At 35.5% G+C, this 18899-nt stretch overlaps 1 protein-coding gene across 6 annotated transcripts in view; it reads right to left on the bottom strand.

Annotated features, from left to right (window-relative positions):
- Uck (Uridine-cytidine kinase) overlaps window positions 1-18899 on the bottom strand; it is a 329786-nt gene that overhangs the window by 189309 nt on the left and 121578 nt on the right. For 5 of the 6 annotated variants that reach the window (XR_011333491.1, XM_069833408.1, XM_069833409.1 and 2 more), the window contains exon 6: window positions 4391-4439. Coding sequence is in view for 5 of the 6 variants with exons in the window: in XM_069833408.1 (XP_069689509.1) it covers window positions 4391-4439 (49 nt within the window). In the remaining variant the exon portion in view is untranslated. Of the gene's footprint in view, window positions 1-6; window positions 337-4390; window positions 4440-18899 lie in introns of those variants that run through there. The other variant, XM_069833413.1, reaches the window with a different exon arrangement.

Below are 18899 nucleotides of genomic sequence, written 5' to 3'. Positions count from 1 at the left end.
AACATGCCTTATTAACAGTACATTTATTTTGTACTTAGAAACATAAACAATCTTGAACATAGAAATAAACAGAATGTTTCAGTAGCTGTGTAAAAAATAATTAATGCGATAACTGCTTGTTTTTGAGATGGTAGCTTCTCAAACTCTATATTCGACGCACGCACACACACACATGTTGCATTTTCAATTCTAAGGACTTTTTGCTTCTGTTACGATGACAATTATGGTGACAAACTTAATTTCCATGAATACGAGTTTGCAAATGCTACAAAAAACTAAAAAACTTCTTTTAATCTTTAGGTATTCTGACATTCTGATCCAAAACTGGTCAAAGCTCTGCGAAAAAAAAAAAAAAGTATAGTTTGAATATTCCATCCGTAGGTAAATTTCAATGAGTCTTTTCTTAATCTTTAGGAGCTGTACAGCCATTATAGTGGCCAGCTAATATTATGGTCATGACGTGATATAATATGTTATAAATTATATGTTATATATAAAATACGTTGATATTCTTTAATTTTATATAACAATAAGGACATTGCACTTCATTAAAACATAAATTTTTTTTCTTAAAAAAGGAGCAAAACCATTTCAACTGCAGTCAACTGAAACCCAGTCAGCTCCCATGTGTACCATTACACTGATTGTTTTACATGGGCCCTCCCCATCATCATCTCAAAAACAGGCATAGTTATCGCATTAAGTATTTTTTACACAGCTACTGAAACATTCTTTTTATTTTTATGATCAAAATTGTTTATGTTTCTAAGTACAAAATAAAAATGTGCTATTAATAAGCGTTTTTATTTTATTTTGTAAATCATGTCACGACACCCCCCCCTGCTGTTCACACGACCCAACCTCTGGGAACTACTGGTAGAGAGTGATGTGCACTGCATTGTTCTTTTTTTTTTTTTTTTTAGATATCTGCAATAATGTTCCCTTCGAAGCATTTTGTCAAATTCAACAGATACATTATCCCTTTCTAACTATCCACATTCCACCTTATTTCCATTTTTATATGACAAGTTTCCTGTATCAATATAGAAGTAACTAAAGTGTTTGTATAAAATCAGAAATGCAAATTAATGGAACCATTTTTAATAAGACACAACAGATTTTAGGCTATGCAGATGATGTGGTCATCACCGGAAGAAGGATACAAGATGTTGAAAAAGCCTTGATAGCATTGGATTACGAAACTCAGAAGTTGGGATTTAAAATAAATACAAAGAAATCTAAATTTATGTCAATCACTAAATGACAAAATGATCAAGTGAAGGAAGTTAAAATGGGAAGATACAAGTTTGAAAAGGTAAAAGAATTTACATATCTCAGATCAATATTGACAGCAAATAATGACCTAAGGAACGAGGTACAAAGAAGAACAAATCTGGCTAACAGGGCATATTATTCACTTTTACAAATTGTTAAAAATAAAATAATATCTAAAGAAATCAAAATCAAGATTTACAAAACCCTAATAAGACCCATTATAACATATGGTACAGAAACATGGGTCCTAAATAAAAATACATGCAAACAACTAGCAGTATTTGAGAGGAAAATCTTCAGAAGGATTTTCGGAGCAATTGAAACAGTGGATGGATGGAGAGCCAGATATAATAATGAGATATACGAACTGTATAAGGAAACGGATTTGGAGACGCACATAAGATGTCAAAGATTGAGATGGTTGGCACACGTCACAAGAATGGAAACAACAAGGAAAGTGAAGATAGTCTTCAATAACAACCCAGATGGAATCAGATTAAGAGGAAGACCGAGAACAAGATGGTGGAACTGTGTACAAGTGGATGTGAATAGATTAGGAATAAGGAATTGGAGGGAGTTGGCGATGGAGAAGGATGGAAGAGAGCCATAGAGGAGGTTAAGGCTCATTTGGGCTGTAATACCGAAGAAGAAGAAGAAGAAGAAGAAGAAGAAGAAGAAGAAGAAAGTGTTTGCATTGAGGGGAATTACATTATTAGGTGCCACCACAAATATTTGAAAGATATTGAAAAATTCAGATCCTAAGACAAAGCTATAATTTATACTAATGAGTCCTGGGTAAACAAAAGAATAGAGAGACACCGAAGTAGAAAGTTCTCAGCAGACATCAACTGATAGTATGAATCAAGAAAAATCGACAAGTGCAAAGCTTCGCCATGCTGTATATCTTTACATAGAACTATGTGTGAATGCGATCACCTGTTGAAAATATCTTTATGTAACATATATAGCACTAGCCAAACAGTTAGAGCATTGGCTTTCCACACTGGTAATCCAGGTTCGAATCTCAGTGGGTCCAACTGGAATTTGTGGTAGTCAAAGACAGTGATTGGTGGTAGGTTTTGCAGAGTACTCCAATTGCCCCTACTAGCATTCCACCATTGCTCTATTAATCACCATCATATGCTATGTAGTTTGCATCCCATGGTGCACCGAGGGCAATACCTGATGGTGCCAAAAACAACTACAATATTGACGTGTTGCCCACCAGATAGGAGCATTTGGGTGAATGACACAAATCAAGTGCTCACCATCAGATTAAAAAAAATACGTATCTTCATGTAGAAGGGGTTGTTAACTAACGGTAAGAAGAACAAGGGAAATACAGGGATAATGAAGGGAATTCAAGGAGAACCAAGTGAATACAATGTGAAGAAGTGGAATTCAACGAAAATAATGGGAATAAAAGGAAAACAAGGGGAACAGAAGAACAAGGGGAAGAACAAAGGAATATTGTCCTACAAGGAGGAAAAGGAGAATACAATAAGGAAAATGCAAGGAGAACAAGGAGACAAGGAGAACGAAGGATATCCACAGATAAGGAAATATAAGAAAAAGAAAGGGAATACAAGAAAAATAAGGAAAAGACAAGCAAAACAAGGGAAAGACAAGAACAAGGTAAAGACAAGAAGAACAAGGGTAAGAACGAGAATAAAGGAATTACATAGAGAGCAAGAGAAATACAAGGAGACCCAGGGGAAGACAAGGAGAATAGAAGGAAGATAAGGAGAACAGGAGGAAGACAAGGAGAACAGGAGGAAAACAAGGAGAACAGGTGGAAAACAAGGAGAACAGGTGGCAAACAAGGAGAACAGGTGGAAAACAAGGAGAACAGGAGGAAGACAATGAGAACAAGGGGAATACAAAGAGAATAAGAGGGTTGCATTTTTATGTGACGTCGATTCAAGTTGTGGGCTTTGATTTGCAATGGTTCACGAAGAAAATGAAAATAGGTTTATTAAAATGTAGAATTCACATTTCTTTGCAAGAACACTAATGCAGATAAGCGTGATGAAATGATGAAATGGATATTAAACTTTATGAAAAGTGCTTTCTGAAAAGCTATTACCTAAAACTCTATCAGTAGTCAACATTGTAATGGAGAATGCACTCTATCACAGCAAGAAATGTGAAAGTATTCTAGTAGCATCACAATGAAAGCTGAAATAATCAATGGCTTACAGTGAAAAAAAAACAGTGTGGTTAAGTTTCTGAAACGTGAAATCTATTTAGTGGCAAAACACGGGCAAAAGTTAAAAATATATAAGGTGGACAAGACTGCAAATGACAATAAAATTCTTCATTATTATTTCTGAGAATTTGTGGCCACTGAGATCACTAGATTTTACTTCATCAGTTTTTTTTTTCTGTAGGGTTAACTGAAGGAAAGTCTACACTACACATTGGGTGATTTGAAGGAGAACATTATAAATGAAAACAATGGTTCTGATAACACAATGCTCCAATGAATGGTCAAGAGCATGAAACAATGTGTTTAGCTGTGCCTTAGCAAAAAAGAAAGAACATCTTCAGCATTTAACATAAAGATAAGTAATCTTTCACAGATACTCCACATTTGAGACCCAGTACATTGTTAATAGTTGCAATTTTGTTAAAATAAATAAATGAATAAGAAAATACATGAATTTAAAATGAATCGCCCAGTTCCCTGTCAGCAAAGCACAATATATAATTGTAAGAAGTAATAAATTTTTACTGAACTTCTCAATATTTACAACACTGTGACAGTTACGATGAAATGAATTAAATACGTAAATAAAATTAAATAATATTTTAATGCAAACATACCAAAACTACTCTCTGAATATGTAATTCTTTGTTGTCCTGTACTTGAAATTGACAAGAATCATACATTCTTCATTAATTATAATAGCTACCGGTACTATTGATAAAGGATTCAATTAGGAAATTAATTATTCCACAATTATAAAAGTCTTCCGATATATTTAAAATTGTAAAAGAGAATCAAGTGGTGTCAGGAAAAGTTAAGTCTTAATCAGTCACAATAAAACCAATGTATTATATCTTACTATGTTTTGATTATTTATACACAATAATATTCTTTTTCTTTACTTACCAGTGTTGTCTGCACCTCGAGGAATTATGACGTCTGCATATTTTTTCGTCTATAAACAAAAACAAAATTCAAATTAGAGAATGTTTAATCAAATAATTAATAATGCTAGTGAATAACTCGACAATAAATTTAAAAGGAAGAAATTAAATTGTAAACATGATACACTTTCAAGTCTGCAGAGTTCTAAACAACAGTAAAAGAATTAATGATCTAGACAGGGAAACAAGGAGGAGGATGTAAGTCCTCCAAAAACATATTGTGTGTACATACAGGTGATTCACGAAGATTATGCAATACTCTAGAATGTGATTTCTGGCATCATTCTGGTGAAAAAACTTCATACAAACGTATATCATATTTTTTAAAATTAAGTTACGCCCTCCTGAAGGTTAAACATAAACGTAGATATTATGAAGGTTTAAGTATTTAAATTATTTACAACAATGGTACTGGGTGTATTATAAATTCATAAGAGCATTCACATTATTACTCACCTGAAAAATCTGTATTAAAACTGGTTTTCAAAGACCCCACCTTCTGCAGCAATACACGTAGCTGTCCAAGTGTGAATTGCACAGGACGCATTTCCTAACTTCCGTTGTTTGCTACGAATCTCCTCAGATGCTAGGTGGATACGTTACACCAATTCTTCTCGTGTGTTCAGTCTACCATCCCCACAAACAAGAGTCTAATGGGGGCAAATCAGGAGATATGCCTTCACAACACAGGGGACTGAACCAGTATCCCTCAGTGACTGAAACGTATGAACGAAAATACACGTGACTGCCTTCTACAATTCTGAAATCTTCTTTAATATTCGTCCACAGAATTATTAGCATTCCCATCACAAAAGTCATAAATCACATCTGCGTACTCGACATTGGAAAAATGAAATGGCATTTTTGTTAACACACACGCAATGAATGACAGACAATGACTCACTACGGCGGTAATCTTGCTGTGTGCCTGCCCGTGTGTAAACGATGTTGTGTGAGTTATCTCTAACCCTGATCCCTGATGTCACGAGGCTCTCTGTCGCCTATAGGCTTAGTATCAGCTATACTGTAATGCTCACAGCACAGGTGACATCCAGAGAGATAAGTTCACAAGACTGCATGTTATGGTAGAAAGAAACGTGATTTTATCCAAAACTATTCAAAATCGGATATATGTACTGTATATATTATGAACTTTTTCCATCAGAATGATGTCAGAAACCACATCCTAAAGTATTGCACAATCTCCGTGAATATTCCTGAATATAGACCACAATCCTACACTAATACATAACTCTCTTATCAAACACATCAGCATTTGCATGCAACGAAGTTAGAGCCGTATGGGTTGCAGCCCTGAAACACACCATACATTCAACATTCTTCAGTCAACTGAGGAAAAAAACTGACCCAAAATTACTGTTTTGTATCAGTCAGAATTAATTGTTACTTAATGCACACCACACACTGACCTTAGGATCATGTAATGGATTTTCATGAGTAAGTCGTGAATTATCTAGTGACCACTACCAATATTTCGAGTATTAACTCCTCTACGCAAGTGAAACAACGCCTCATCACTAAAACTTACAAATTATAAATTGTGGGTCTACATGTACAGATTAAATAAGCCAGTTGCAAAAATTGATTCTCCTATGTGGGTTCCTGGACTGTTCTAACAGAGCACCAATATCATCCAGCTTTTCCTCAGTTAAAACATGGCGCCTTTGTAAGTGTTGTTGTTGTTGTTGTTATTATTATTATTATTATTATTACTGTTGTCATTATTGATATAGGGGCTTGAATACAGGTTTGCCTAGGCTCTCACAAATCCTTGTGTCGCCACTGCTTCTAAGCAAACATTTACACCGCATCGGAATCATACCAGATCCATAGTGCAGTCCTTGCAATCTGAGGAAACACATGAACAGAAACCATCTCAAATTATGTCAGCACTCCAAAACAACTGAATCTGTAAGATGTTGGGAAGCACGAGCAGAGTGGGTAGAATAGAAAGTGACATTACTTCCTCTAGTTCAGTGGTTTGTTGCCAAGTGGCAACTGCAGTTTCAGGAGTTCCTAGATGAAGCTTGTGTGTTTAGTTTGCTCTCTGAATAATAGCTCAAGCAAAAGAGACAAACAGAGAAATCAAAGTCAACAATGCACACAACACACTTACTACACTGAAACTCAACAGTCGTTGCAAAAATCAGATTTCTGTGGTCTGTGAAAAAACGAAAACTTTATTATGTCACAGGCCTATGAGAATTTGAGAAGTAAACTTGTTGAAACATTTTGACTTAAATTGAACGATTGTAGAAAAGTGCTTGACAGAAAAAAAAAATCGTGTTTAGTGACGTAGGAAACATTGTTACTAAATGTAGAGCAGCACTTAATTCGGAGCATGTGAATGCACTCACATGTTTAAAATCATAGATGAAGCAGTATTAACTAGGTGAGTCTTCATACTTCTTTTATTTGTGTTTGTCTCAAAAATCCCGGGTGAAATGACATAATAAATTATAAGCCTACATAATAAATATGTTGGTAAATAACTAAAATAGTAGTGTTTTGCAATACAATGATATAGTATATACATATATACTACATTTTATACGTATGCTTATCACCAGACACAAATTAAATTCAACAATAACTGAGTATTACAGTATAATAAAAATGTTTTCAAATCAATCAAAACTCAAATCGTTAATCAATTAAATATTTTGATTGATTGACAGCACTAGTGAAAAGATTCACATGAGTGACAAATATGTAAATAAGCAAACATGAATGAGGTTTGTTTTATGTATGAAAGATTTGTCATGAAAGTGAAATTGTTTTAAATGTAATAGTGTTTTTCTTTTGTTAACTGCACTATTCCCACTGTAAATCTGCAAGACTATTTTACTTCCACCCTGTATAGAGACTAATTGTATCTCTTAAGCATACCTGTATATAGCAACTAAATTTATTAACTTAAACTTAAGTGTGCCTAATCGCCTCCTAAGAAAAAGAAAGCAATTCATTCCCAAGTACATGAAATAATAGCAAAAGTAATAGAAATGTGTGATAATGAAGCTAAGAACAAGAGTCCTATGCATTTAGTTACTCAGGCCACTAAACATGCGACATATTACACTAGTGTGTCTAAATTTAGGGTAAAACAAATTAGAAAAGAAAATGTGGAAAGAAACCGGTATTGCCCCAATGAAGTTCTCTCGACTCCTGGAAAAAAAAGACCAACTCGGCCATAGCATACAGTTGAGTTAATGACTTTGATAGATGTGTTATTAAAAATACTATCCACGACGTTTATATTCAAGAAAAGAAAATGCCAACTGTGAGCAAACTTTTGCCTGTAATTAGAAATAAAATTAATTTGCCATGGAGTGGTAGGTCAGTAATAGATTGTTGAAAAGGATGAACTACAAATGGAAAAAATCCCAGTCTAAAAGAAAAGTTCTAATTGAAAGGGCTGATATTATTGCTTGACGTCACAATTATTTGAGGAAAATTTAAGAATTCCGTAATCAAGGGAGATAAATTTTATATTTCGACGAAATCTGGGTGGACAGCAACTTAATTTTTAAGAAATGTTGGCAACATTCGGATGAGTTCAGCATACAGTCAAACCATAGTGCAGGAAACAGACTTATCGTCCTACATGCAAAAAGCAAAAATGGTTACTTGAGAAATGCAGAACTTATTTATAAAGCTGATTCTGCGATTATCACGAGCAGATGAACCAGGTAAATTTCGAGAAATGGGTTGATGAGAAATTAATTCCCAGTCTTCTGCCAAGGTCAGTCGTGGTCATGGACAATGCACCCTATCATTCCGTTCAGGTAGATAAGCTTCCAAATAAGTATGCATCCAACAGAGACATGATAGAGTGGTGAGAAGAAAAGGAGTTGAAGTTAATGAAAGACTTCACAAAGTCGACCTTTTCTCCTTAATCGAGAAACACAGGCCTCAAGAAAAGACTTTTAGGGTTGACCAAAGGTTGGTGGAGTTCGGACACACCATACTGAGAATAATAATAATAATAATAATAATAATAATATAGCAACACTTGTACTTCAATTCAAATTACAGTTGAATTTTCTCAGTCTATTTTATTTTTTATTTTTTATCTGTTTTTTATATTACTGCAAATTTTCATTATTGTTAACATTATCTACTGTAAATTTCAGTTTATTGTAAACAAACTTCTTGTAAGACATTTTTAATGTCACATCTTAAATGTTACTGTTTAACATTCTTTGTCTTTGGCAACCTCACCAAGTTGAGGAAGATCATTAATTAAATTTACACCAAATTTTAAATACCGATAATGTAAATTGTAAACAATTTTAATAATGACCCTCCTCTCTTTATAAAATTCTGCATATGCCACTGAACTCTAGTGATACTTCCAAGTAGGAATCCCATTTGCATTTCCGCAAAATTCTGTCGTCTTTTGACAGTGGTATCAGAAACCTGATAGTATAACATAGTAGAATATAGTGGCATATGATTGAAGCTAGTCCTGAGCTTGATCCATCCGCCCTCTTTGTTGGGTAACAGACAAGGTTGTCACAACAAATTTGATGCAAGAAGTGGGATAATCCACGATTTTCTCGAGGATACGTGATTTTCCCGTGGCCCTCCCAGGTGCATAACTTATAAGTTCTTAAGATGGAAACCAGGCACTATCTGTGACCTGTTCTACTTAGAAAGCACATTCCTTATTTTTACGGTAATAATTCAGCTATTCTGACAAAGTATATTGTATTCTTTTTTTTTTTTTTTGTACGTTACTATTTTCTGATCTTGTTCTTATTTTGTGTTGTGCATGCACGCAAGTAAAGTGAAATGTCGTTTGTCTTATGTTTCCAGTGATCCAAGTATTAGCTCAATACCACACATTAGAAATGGCAGAGTATTAGGTTAAAAGCTGAGTTGGCTAACGTTCGTCTTCAACAATGAGCAAAAGATTTAACAGTAGAGTGTAAAAAGTGTGGGCACATTGCGAAGGATTGTTATTCGTAGAGGAACGATAATGCTGGGCAGGGAAACTATCTCGTCTCGACGACCACCCCAGCAGCGAGCAGTCCTATCTGGTATAAGCTCACACACAGGAAGTTCTCATGACCAAGACAAGTATCGACAGGAAGGTATCGACGTGGCTGACTGAAAAAGAGATGACAGTATCATCAGACTAGGGGTATCAGAGAACCCACTTAGTAAGTTGGACATTATAGCATCCGGAGTAACAGTCTACAATTTGAAAGTGAAAGGGATGTAAGATGTATTGTTTCTATTTTCTGAAGTAATTAACCTGCCAAATTGTTGTTTAATTTGCCCACTGAATATGGGACTCGAAATAAATGGAATCTTAGGTCTCGATTTTCTGCAGAAACATCAGTTGAAGCTTGATTTAGAAAATGTAAGTTGGAAACGAAAGAAAATAGGGACATACCATTGACAGAGCAGGCCACACACTGTGAAATGATAGGCGTAATTAAATTCGGCATGATCACATGATAATGAGTCCATCTAATTAAAGAGGGCAAGGTGAGATGGAAATGTCACGTGGTTTAAGGACCATCCCATCTTCCGAGTTACGAACCAGTGAACCAGCTGGTGTAAACAGTAAATTAGTAATAGTATCGTCTAGGAGTGAAACAGTATTGATAGGTAGAGTATGTTGTGTCACCAAGACCAGCACAGATGGGTAGGTGCCTGTGCCTGTCATAGTAGAGCCAGTTGATTCCGAAATCAATGATGTGTATGTGGCCAGATACTTAAGTTCCGTTAGGCAGAACAGAAAAGTGGCATTGAAAGTCTTCAAATGCACAGACGAAAATACAGCAGTCTTGAGAAACACGCTACTAGAGTTAGTAATAAACATGCACTTGTGGTTTGTGCAGCAAATGCTGCAAACTAGTTAATTAGAAGTTCAAATAAAAGTTTTTCTGATTTATTTTTCAGAAAGATTACCAGATATTTTGAAAGTTATTGCTTCTATAATAATGAAGATGTGACATTTAAAGCAACATAATAACGCAATGAAGTTTAACCCTGTCAAAAATAGCTCTTTTAAAAAGCTTCCTTCTTAATGATTTTTATGCCAAATACTTTTTCTTGAACACATCCATCTTCAGTTCTTTGATATGCTTCGCAGCAATCACCGATCTAATTGATTAAACCAAAGGAATATGAAATTAATTTTTATGTAGTTTAAAGACCAACTAAAATAAGAAGTATGACTCAATTTACTAATGCCTCTTCCATATTACTGCACTACATCCTAGAGAAATTAGAGAATCACATATATAAGTATGTAAACCGCCCTGCCATTAAATATATGAAAAAAAAAACCCACACCATTTGATTAATAACTGTAAAAATATTTCATTTTTAATAACAATATTGTTATCTTACGTAAGTTTTATAGTTTTCAGTAATATATACAGTATACACTATAGCTGTTACTCTATAAATTATAGATATAAAGATCTAATTTAAGATATTCTCTACGTCTACTTATATAACTCCAAAAGCTTTCACTTTCATATCATCAAAATATCAACAGCATTAATGTGTATCATTAGTGACAAAATACAGCATGGTATAAACTGCAATAATATTTAATTTTTAATGGTATTAATGTCATCAAACCTTCTTAAGTTTTGTAGTTTTTAAAATCCAATACACAGCTACACTCAGAAAATTACACACCAGAGAATCAGACCTGTAAATTATTTTTAGTAAATCTTGAGATGTTAAAAAAATACACAAATGAAAATCGACATATAGGCATTATCATGTCAGAGAATCTGAGCTCTAAACATATCAGCAATCCTGCAGGTCATGGCCAAAGTTTTAGTCATGGCCTCCGTGTAATATCGTTTATTGTAGTGTGTGTTTTTTGTTTTATTCTGAAAAGTCATTATTTCTCAAAACTGACGACAGATGGATTTTGGAAAATAGGAAAATTATGTAGGAAAACTGACATTTCACTGAAAACTACTATTTTTCCGCATATCTTTGGGTTCCAAGCTTTAAAATAAGGGGTCACTCATTAAAATCTGTTCAGGCATTTTTCCGCAATTTCCATTACCAGTTCAAATTATGTATATGTATATATATATATATATATATATATATATATATATATATATATATAAGAAAGCTATGGCTTAGACAGTGGTATTCAACCTTTCTTCTCCTTGTACCCCTAGAGACACTTATCCACTTAAGCTTTTAACCCCAAAGTTGTTAATTCAAATTATACATAACTATACCCAAACTTAATTAAACTCAACATTTATCAATTATTAAATCACTTAGTTTTAAATTATAAAAGAGATAATCATACTATTAAGTAAATAATTAAAGGAACAATGTTACAGATCATATAAAAGAAATGCTATCTTATAATATTATTATACTTAAGATATGCAATGATACGATCCATGGGTGGGGATAGTGTTGGAATGAGTAATATTGTTTCATCTGTGATTACAGCTAGGTGTATGTCCTGTTAATGAGATGCCTGATGTTGTTTTCTGCACACTAGCTTCTCGATTCTTGGTCGAATCTTCAAGTGCGAGTATCAGAGGTGTTTCTGGATTCAATGCAGAGAAACCCTGTTCACACAAATAAGTAGAAGGCAATGGCAGAAGGTATGAAATGGTAGTGTCACTAAGTTCCATATACTCTTTCTGAGCATTACCTAAAGTTACAAATTGACATGTTTCTTAATTTTATTTTCAACGGACATTTCTAGGAAACTTTCTTTCAACCTAAGGGAAATTCAGAGGAAATGACGACAGTGGTGGAAAATGCATTTGTAATCCAATCATTAGTTCTGATCATTCGTGAAATGTATATGCTTATTTTAAATTTTACATACTGCCTAAAAAGTCTTCACATACCCCTTGTTGAATACCATTGGCTTAGACAATTCGCAACTGCAAGTGAACGAAAGGTGTTTCTAATAATCAACTAGATAGTGTAAAACTAGATGATCTCAGTGAGGGTGAGCACAGAATAAACAAAGGAGTTGTGCACGAGTTTGAAGACATATTTACAGGATCCCGAGTCCATGTAGATAATGCCTGTTCCAATAAAAAGAATCCCTATCATTTACCACAGAAATACAAAGAGCTTGTTAAAGGCATGCTTGATGACATGTTGGATAAAAATACCATTATGCCTTCAGCTAGTCCATGGAGTGTTCCCATTGTACTAGATCCGAAGAAATCAGCTGTTGGCATCAAACAGAGGAGGTTTTGCACATATTTTCGCGGTCTGAACTTTGTTTAACCATGGAGATTCATATTCACTTCAGAACATTGTTGAAACTCTTGAAAGTTTGGCTGGTACTTTGGTAAGAGTGACTTGTGCAGTGAGTTCTGGCAAGTATAAATCGATGAGAGAGACAACGAGAAGACAGCTTTTTATACTTCTGTAGGAACTTACGAATATAATCGTATGGGATTTGGTTTAGTTGGAGTGCCAAGCACTTTTCCAAAGGTTAATGGATAGGGTATTAGCCAGTCTAAAGGGCGTACCTTTATTTGGATGATATTATTTTGCTTAGTTCTACAATTGAAGAGCATGCAGAGAGACTCAGAGAAGTCTTACGTCTGCAGTGTGCTAACTTAAAGGCCTATCCTGTCAAGTATACTTTCGCTGTATCAGAGATGGAGCATTAGGACATGTAGTAGATGCCAAAGAAGTTCGTCCCAATCCGAAAAAGGTATGATCTGTCCTAGACTATGCAGTCCCGAAAGACGACAAATAAGTACGACCTTTTCTAGGTCTTGTCAGATATTACTGCCGACATCACTTTGTGGAGATAGCTAAGCCCATGACGCATCTTACCAAGGACACTCCATCTGTCTGGGAGAAGTCGCGACAAACAGCATTTGGAATGTTAAAGCAAGCCTTATGTAGTGAACCTGTCTTGAAGTACTCAGATTTCAAGTGACTATCGCAGCAACAAGCTTCAGGTCGAACATTAGGAGCAGTTCCATCACAGATAATAAGAGGTGAGGAACAGTCGATTGCCTATGCATCCAGAGTGTTAAATAAGACCAAGAAAAATTACTCCATCATAGAGAGAGAACTATTGCCTTTAATATGGGCGATGAAACATTTCCACTGTTATCTGTTTGGTCACGAGTTCGTAGCCATAACAGATCATAGAGCATTACACTGGTTATTGAGTCTAAAAGGGTCAAGTTCAAGATTCCTACTCCTCAGATGTACTCTTAGATTATCAGAATTTAAATTTCAAATTCGGTATAAACCCAGCAGGAAACACCAGAATGCCGACACATTATCTCAAATGCATGACATATGTTCTACTTTCAGTTCCAAAATACGTATAACAGATGACACCGTGAATTTTCAGTCTTACCATGGAATGCAACTAGCCCAACCACATTACGACTGGCCAAGTAACTCTAAATGGTTTAGACATGAGGAAAATGGAATCTTGTTCTGAGTACGTGACGATTCCGATCCATATGTCATTATGCCTTAATCATTATGTAAAACAATTTTGTCAACCTGCTATGATTCTCCTATTGAAGCCCATTAGAGTCAATGGCGCATGTTCGAGTTCATCAAGCACCAATTTTATTGGCCAGGCATGAAATCAGACATTGAGCAATATGTCACGCAGTGTATCTCATGTAACATGAGGAAAATAGATAGACACCTGAAAGCTCCTCTACAAACATTCAGTGAAGTTCTCAAACCATTCAAACTGGTTAGCATGGATAGATTAGGTCTGCTTCCGTAAAAACCGCAGGAAACGTACATCTATTGACTTTCATGGGCTCATTTTCCAAGAGGAGTGAGGCTATTCCAATCCCAAACCAAACTGATTGCAATTGTATGCCACATTCTATGACAGAGTATTCACCCTACTTTCCTATTGCACAGTAGAAAAATGCCACTAGCCTTTCCCACTGACATTACTGAAATTTCCGAGGCATGAAATAGAATCTGACCCAGTTGTAGAATTAGCTCAGAAGCTCAAAGCAGCTTATAAAGTGGTAAGACAATTATTGAGACAAGGTAAAGTGAACCAAGAGAGGCAATATAATCATAAACATGTCAATTTTCGTTCTTTCAAGATAGGAGATTTAGTTTTTCTACATAGCATGCTAGTAAAAGCTGGTGGACACACTGGAAGGTAGGAAAGCACCTATAAAAGATACAATGAACATTAGCGATGCCAAGACATTTGAAATAAAATATGACGAGGATGATGAGCAAGCTATAGCTAGAGGATTAGGGATAAGGAAGCCACCTACATGCAAAGAATGACCCCTGAGGGCGACAAGTGACCATCAACTGATGAAATACTGGTGAGTTGACTCCTAAGAGAGAAAGTGACAGTACCTACCAATGATATTGAGTACAGTTCTGAAGACGAACAGCCTTTGTCAAAGCTTAAAGAGAAGCTGAAAAACCTTTCCCAATAAAATGCCTACTTTCGTTAGTATTGAGACTTCTGTTGTGCCAGTTGATCCATCCCCTCAAACTCCCACAATACCAGAAACCTTTCAGCAGCGAGATAATTCCAATAGGTCAAGATCATGACGCATTTCAGCATCAGCATACGAACTGCAATGTAACAAAGCCGCAAAATGAATTATGCCTACAAAAATCTATTAATTTCTTTACTTCAAGATCATGTGTTAAAAGTAATGCTACAGTTTTTCCAGCATACTCCATTGTTAACCTTAGCAGATACTAATTCTGTTTTCTTACATTACACTTTAGTTCAAGTCCATACTCTTACAACCACAGACAAGTTACATGTGTATGCACAGGTACCACTGAAATCCGCAAATCATTATTTTGAAATCTACCGTGCCCTCCTCTATACATCCCACAAGGTAATGAATGAGTCCCTTAGTTCAAAGGTTCTCTTTCACCGAAAATAGGCTGAATTATGCTCTGTTACAGGAAAGTGTCTTTAGAAATTGTAGAGGAGAAATGTTTATCCTCTGTTCCCCCAGATGTGACCGTCTTTTCAGCAGTGCAACCTCACTACCTTGCAGCTTTGTTCTATAGAAGGACGAAGGAGACAGCCGAGCTCTGTGACCAAAGAGTCATCAGAGCAGAAAGACCGCAGATTTGGTATCATCCCTACCAGAAAAATTATTGGATCTATCGTCTTCTAAAAAGTATAAAGATTACTCAGCACCAGTTTCACCAAGCTTCAGTAAATCAATCCAAATGAAACATTAACTACTGAACATTAAAATATTTAACGATTTACTAAAATGCAGCTGTTCACCAACCAAATTTTCTTAACATTTAATGAACACTAAGTAATGGCTCATTACGGATAAATAAGTATGATCAATGAATTTTCATAATTATATAAGAACATCTTTCTACGAAACCACAGTCTACTATATCGCAAATCGTGTACAGTATAAGAAAAAAGTTTTGTTGTGTCTCTTGGTAGTGAAAATGTTGAAATTTTGACCAAGATTTACACGAGTATGTTTATACGTGCGCTGTCTCCGTAGACTTCAAGCCAAGCAGTTATAAGCGTCTCGTCACACTGCTTGCATCATGGCTATCCAATGGAGCAGTCAGTAGCGAGCTGGCTTGCAATCCTGGGGACCCGAGTTCGATTCTCGATCAGAACTTATTTTTTTATTAATGTAACTAATTTTTATACATGTTACCTTTCTTTATTTTTATTTTTTTTTTGTAGTGGAACGAATTACTTCGCAACTCTGGCTCCACTAGGAGAATTAAAAAACTCTTGGGAAATCAATTTTCTTCCCGAAATAAAACAAAGATAAACAAACAAATTAAAGAAAAATAAAAAAAATACACATGTGGATCTAATACTTTGTCCACATGCCGCTGGCGTCTATCACTGCCTGGCATCGTCAGAGCACTGAGTCCACCAGATTGTGGAAATAGTTCTGGTCCTCAGCGGGATCTTCCCAGGTAGCCAGAACTTGATCCCACAACTGATCTGGATTTTGAGGTGGGTTGTCTTGATATTTTTCAATCATCCTCTTTTTCATGCCTTTCCGTGAACCATCTTTGAACATTTATGGCGGTGTGCACGGGGTGGTTATCATGCTGGAAAATTAAATTTCCTTCAGAAAGGAAACGATTATAAATTTCATGAATCTAGTTCTTTCGCTTCTGTTATAAAGCCAGTGAAAACAATAACAATCCCTCTGGATTCATCTTCTTTGCCATCTTTTAGAAAATCTCTCCAATGAAGCATTATTATAGCATGTGCACATGTTCGCAACTTAGCACTAGCTACAATATCTATAGTATAGTGTCCGGTGTGCACTGGCTTTCAGTCAACAGTGTGACTATTATACATAATAAAATATTAATAAAGATTTAAGTTACATATAGTTAAGGAATAACAATTTTCACAATCCATTACTTTATTAATAAATCACAGGGCAAAACATATTTCCACAAATAATGCAAACCGTTCTAATTAATTCCAAGTAAATCAAGTTAATGTCCAATTTCGTGAGTCATATCCTGGAGTACTGGACGGCTTTAGTCTAGTGGACAGAGTGCCTGTTTCCGAATCAGTCAGTCGCATGTTCGACATCGCTGTCATGCATTCCTTTTATACTGAGGATCACATAAGAGTAATTCCTAAAAGACTAATTTGGTCATCTCTTCAGTGTTGCTAACTAATACTATATATCACCAAAAGAGGATAAAATCACACAATGCCATGTACTATAATAATAATAATAATAATAATAATAATAATAATAATAATAATAATAATAATAATACTTACTTACTTACTTACAAATGGCTTTTAGGGAACCTGAAGGTTCATTGCCGCCCTCACATAAGCCCGCCAGCGGTCCCTATCCTGTGCAAGATTAATCCAGTCTCTAACATCATACCCCACCTCTCTCAAATCCATTTTAATATTATCCTCCCATCTACGTCTCGGTCTCCCTAAAGGTCTTTTTCCCTCCGGTCTCCCAACTAACACTCTATATGCATTTCTGGATTCGCCCATACGTGCTACATGCCCTGCCCATCTCAAAGGTCTGGATTTAATGTTCCTAATTATGTCAGGTGAAGAATACAATGCGTGCAGTTCTGTGTTGTGTAACTTTCTCCATTCTCCTGTAACTTCATCCTGCTTAGCCCCAAATATTTTCCTTAGCACCTTATTCTCAAACACCCTGAGCCTATGTTCCTCTCTCAGAGTGAGAGTCCAAGTTTCACAACCATACAGAAGAACCGGTAATATAACTGTTTTATAAATTCTCACTTTCAGATTTTTGGACAGCAGACTGGATGATAAGAGCTTCTCAACTGAATAATAACACGCATTTCCCATATTTATTCTGCGTTTAATTTCCTCCCGAGTGTCATGTATATTTGTTACTGTTGCTCCAAGATATTTGAATTTTTCCAGCTCTTCGAAGGATAAATCTCCAATTTTTATATTTCCATTTCGTACAATATTCTGGTCACGAGACATAATCATATACTTTGTCTTTTCGGGATTTACTTCCAAACCGATCGCTTTACTTGCTTCAAGTAAAATTTCCGTGTTTTCCCTAATCGTTTGTGTATTTTCTCCTAACATATTCACGTTATCCGCATAGACAAGAAGCTGATGTAACCCGTTCAATTCCAAACCCTGCCTGTTATCCTGAACTTTCCTAATGGCATATTCTAGAGCGAAGTTAAAAAGTAAAGGTGATAGTGCATCTCCCTGCTTTAGCCCACAGTGAATTGGAAAAGCATCAGATAGAAACTGATCTATACGGACTCTGCTGTATGTTTCACTGAGACACATTTTAATTAATCGAACTAGTTTCTTGGGAATACCAAATTCAATAAGAATATCATACAATACTTCCCTCTTAACCGAGTCATAAGCCTTTTTGAAATCTATGAATAACTGATGTACTGTACCCTTATACTCCCATTTTTTCTCCATTATCTGTCGAATACAAAAAATCTGATCAATAGTCGATCTATTACGCCGAAAACCGCACTGATGATCCCCAATAATTTCATCTACGTACGGAGTTAATCTTCTCAAAAGAATATTGGACAAAATTTTGTACGTCAACAAAAGTGATATTCCTCGAAAGTTACCACAGTTGGTTTTGTCCCCCTTTTTAAAAATAGGTACAATTATGGACTCCTTCCATTGTTCTGGTACAATTTCCTTTTCCCAAATAGCAAGTACAAGTTTATAAATTTCGCTATATAATGCACTCCCACCCTCTTGTATTAATTCTGCTGGAATTTGATCGATACCTGGAGACTTGTACTTTTTCAGATTTTCTATCGCAATTTCGACTTCTGAAAGCGTGGGTTCGGGTATAAATGGCTCAGCAGTTTGTATTTCAATTTCGTCCCGATCATTTCTATTTAGCCTATGTACATTTAGTAGTTGCGCAAAATAGTTTTTCCATCTGTTTAGGATTGATGGAGAGTCTGCAAGCAAGTCACCATTCTCA

This window comes from Periplaneta americana, chromosome 8 (genome assembly GCF_040183065.1).
Source record: "Periplaneta americana isolate PAMFEO1 chromosome 8, P.americana_PAMFEO1_priV1, whole genome shotgun sequence".
NCBI lineage: Eukaryota > Metazoa > Arthropoda > Insecta > Blattodea > Blattidae > Periplaneta > Periplaneta americana.
This window is presented reverse-complemented; position numbering and strand designations above follow the sequence as displayed.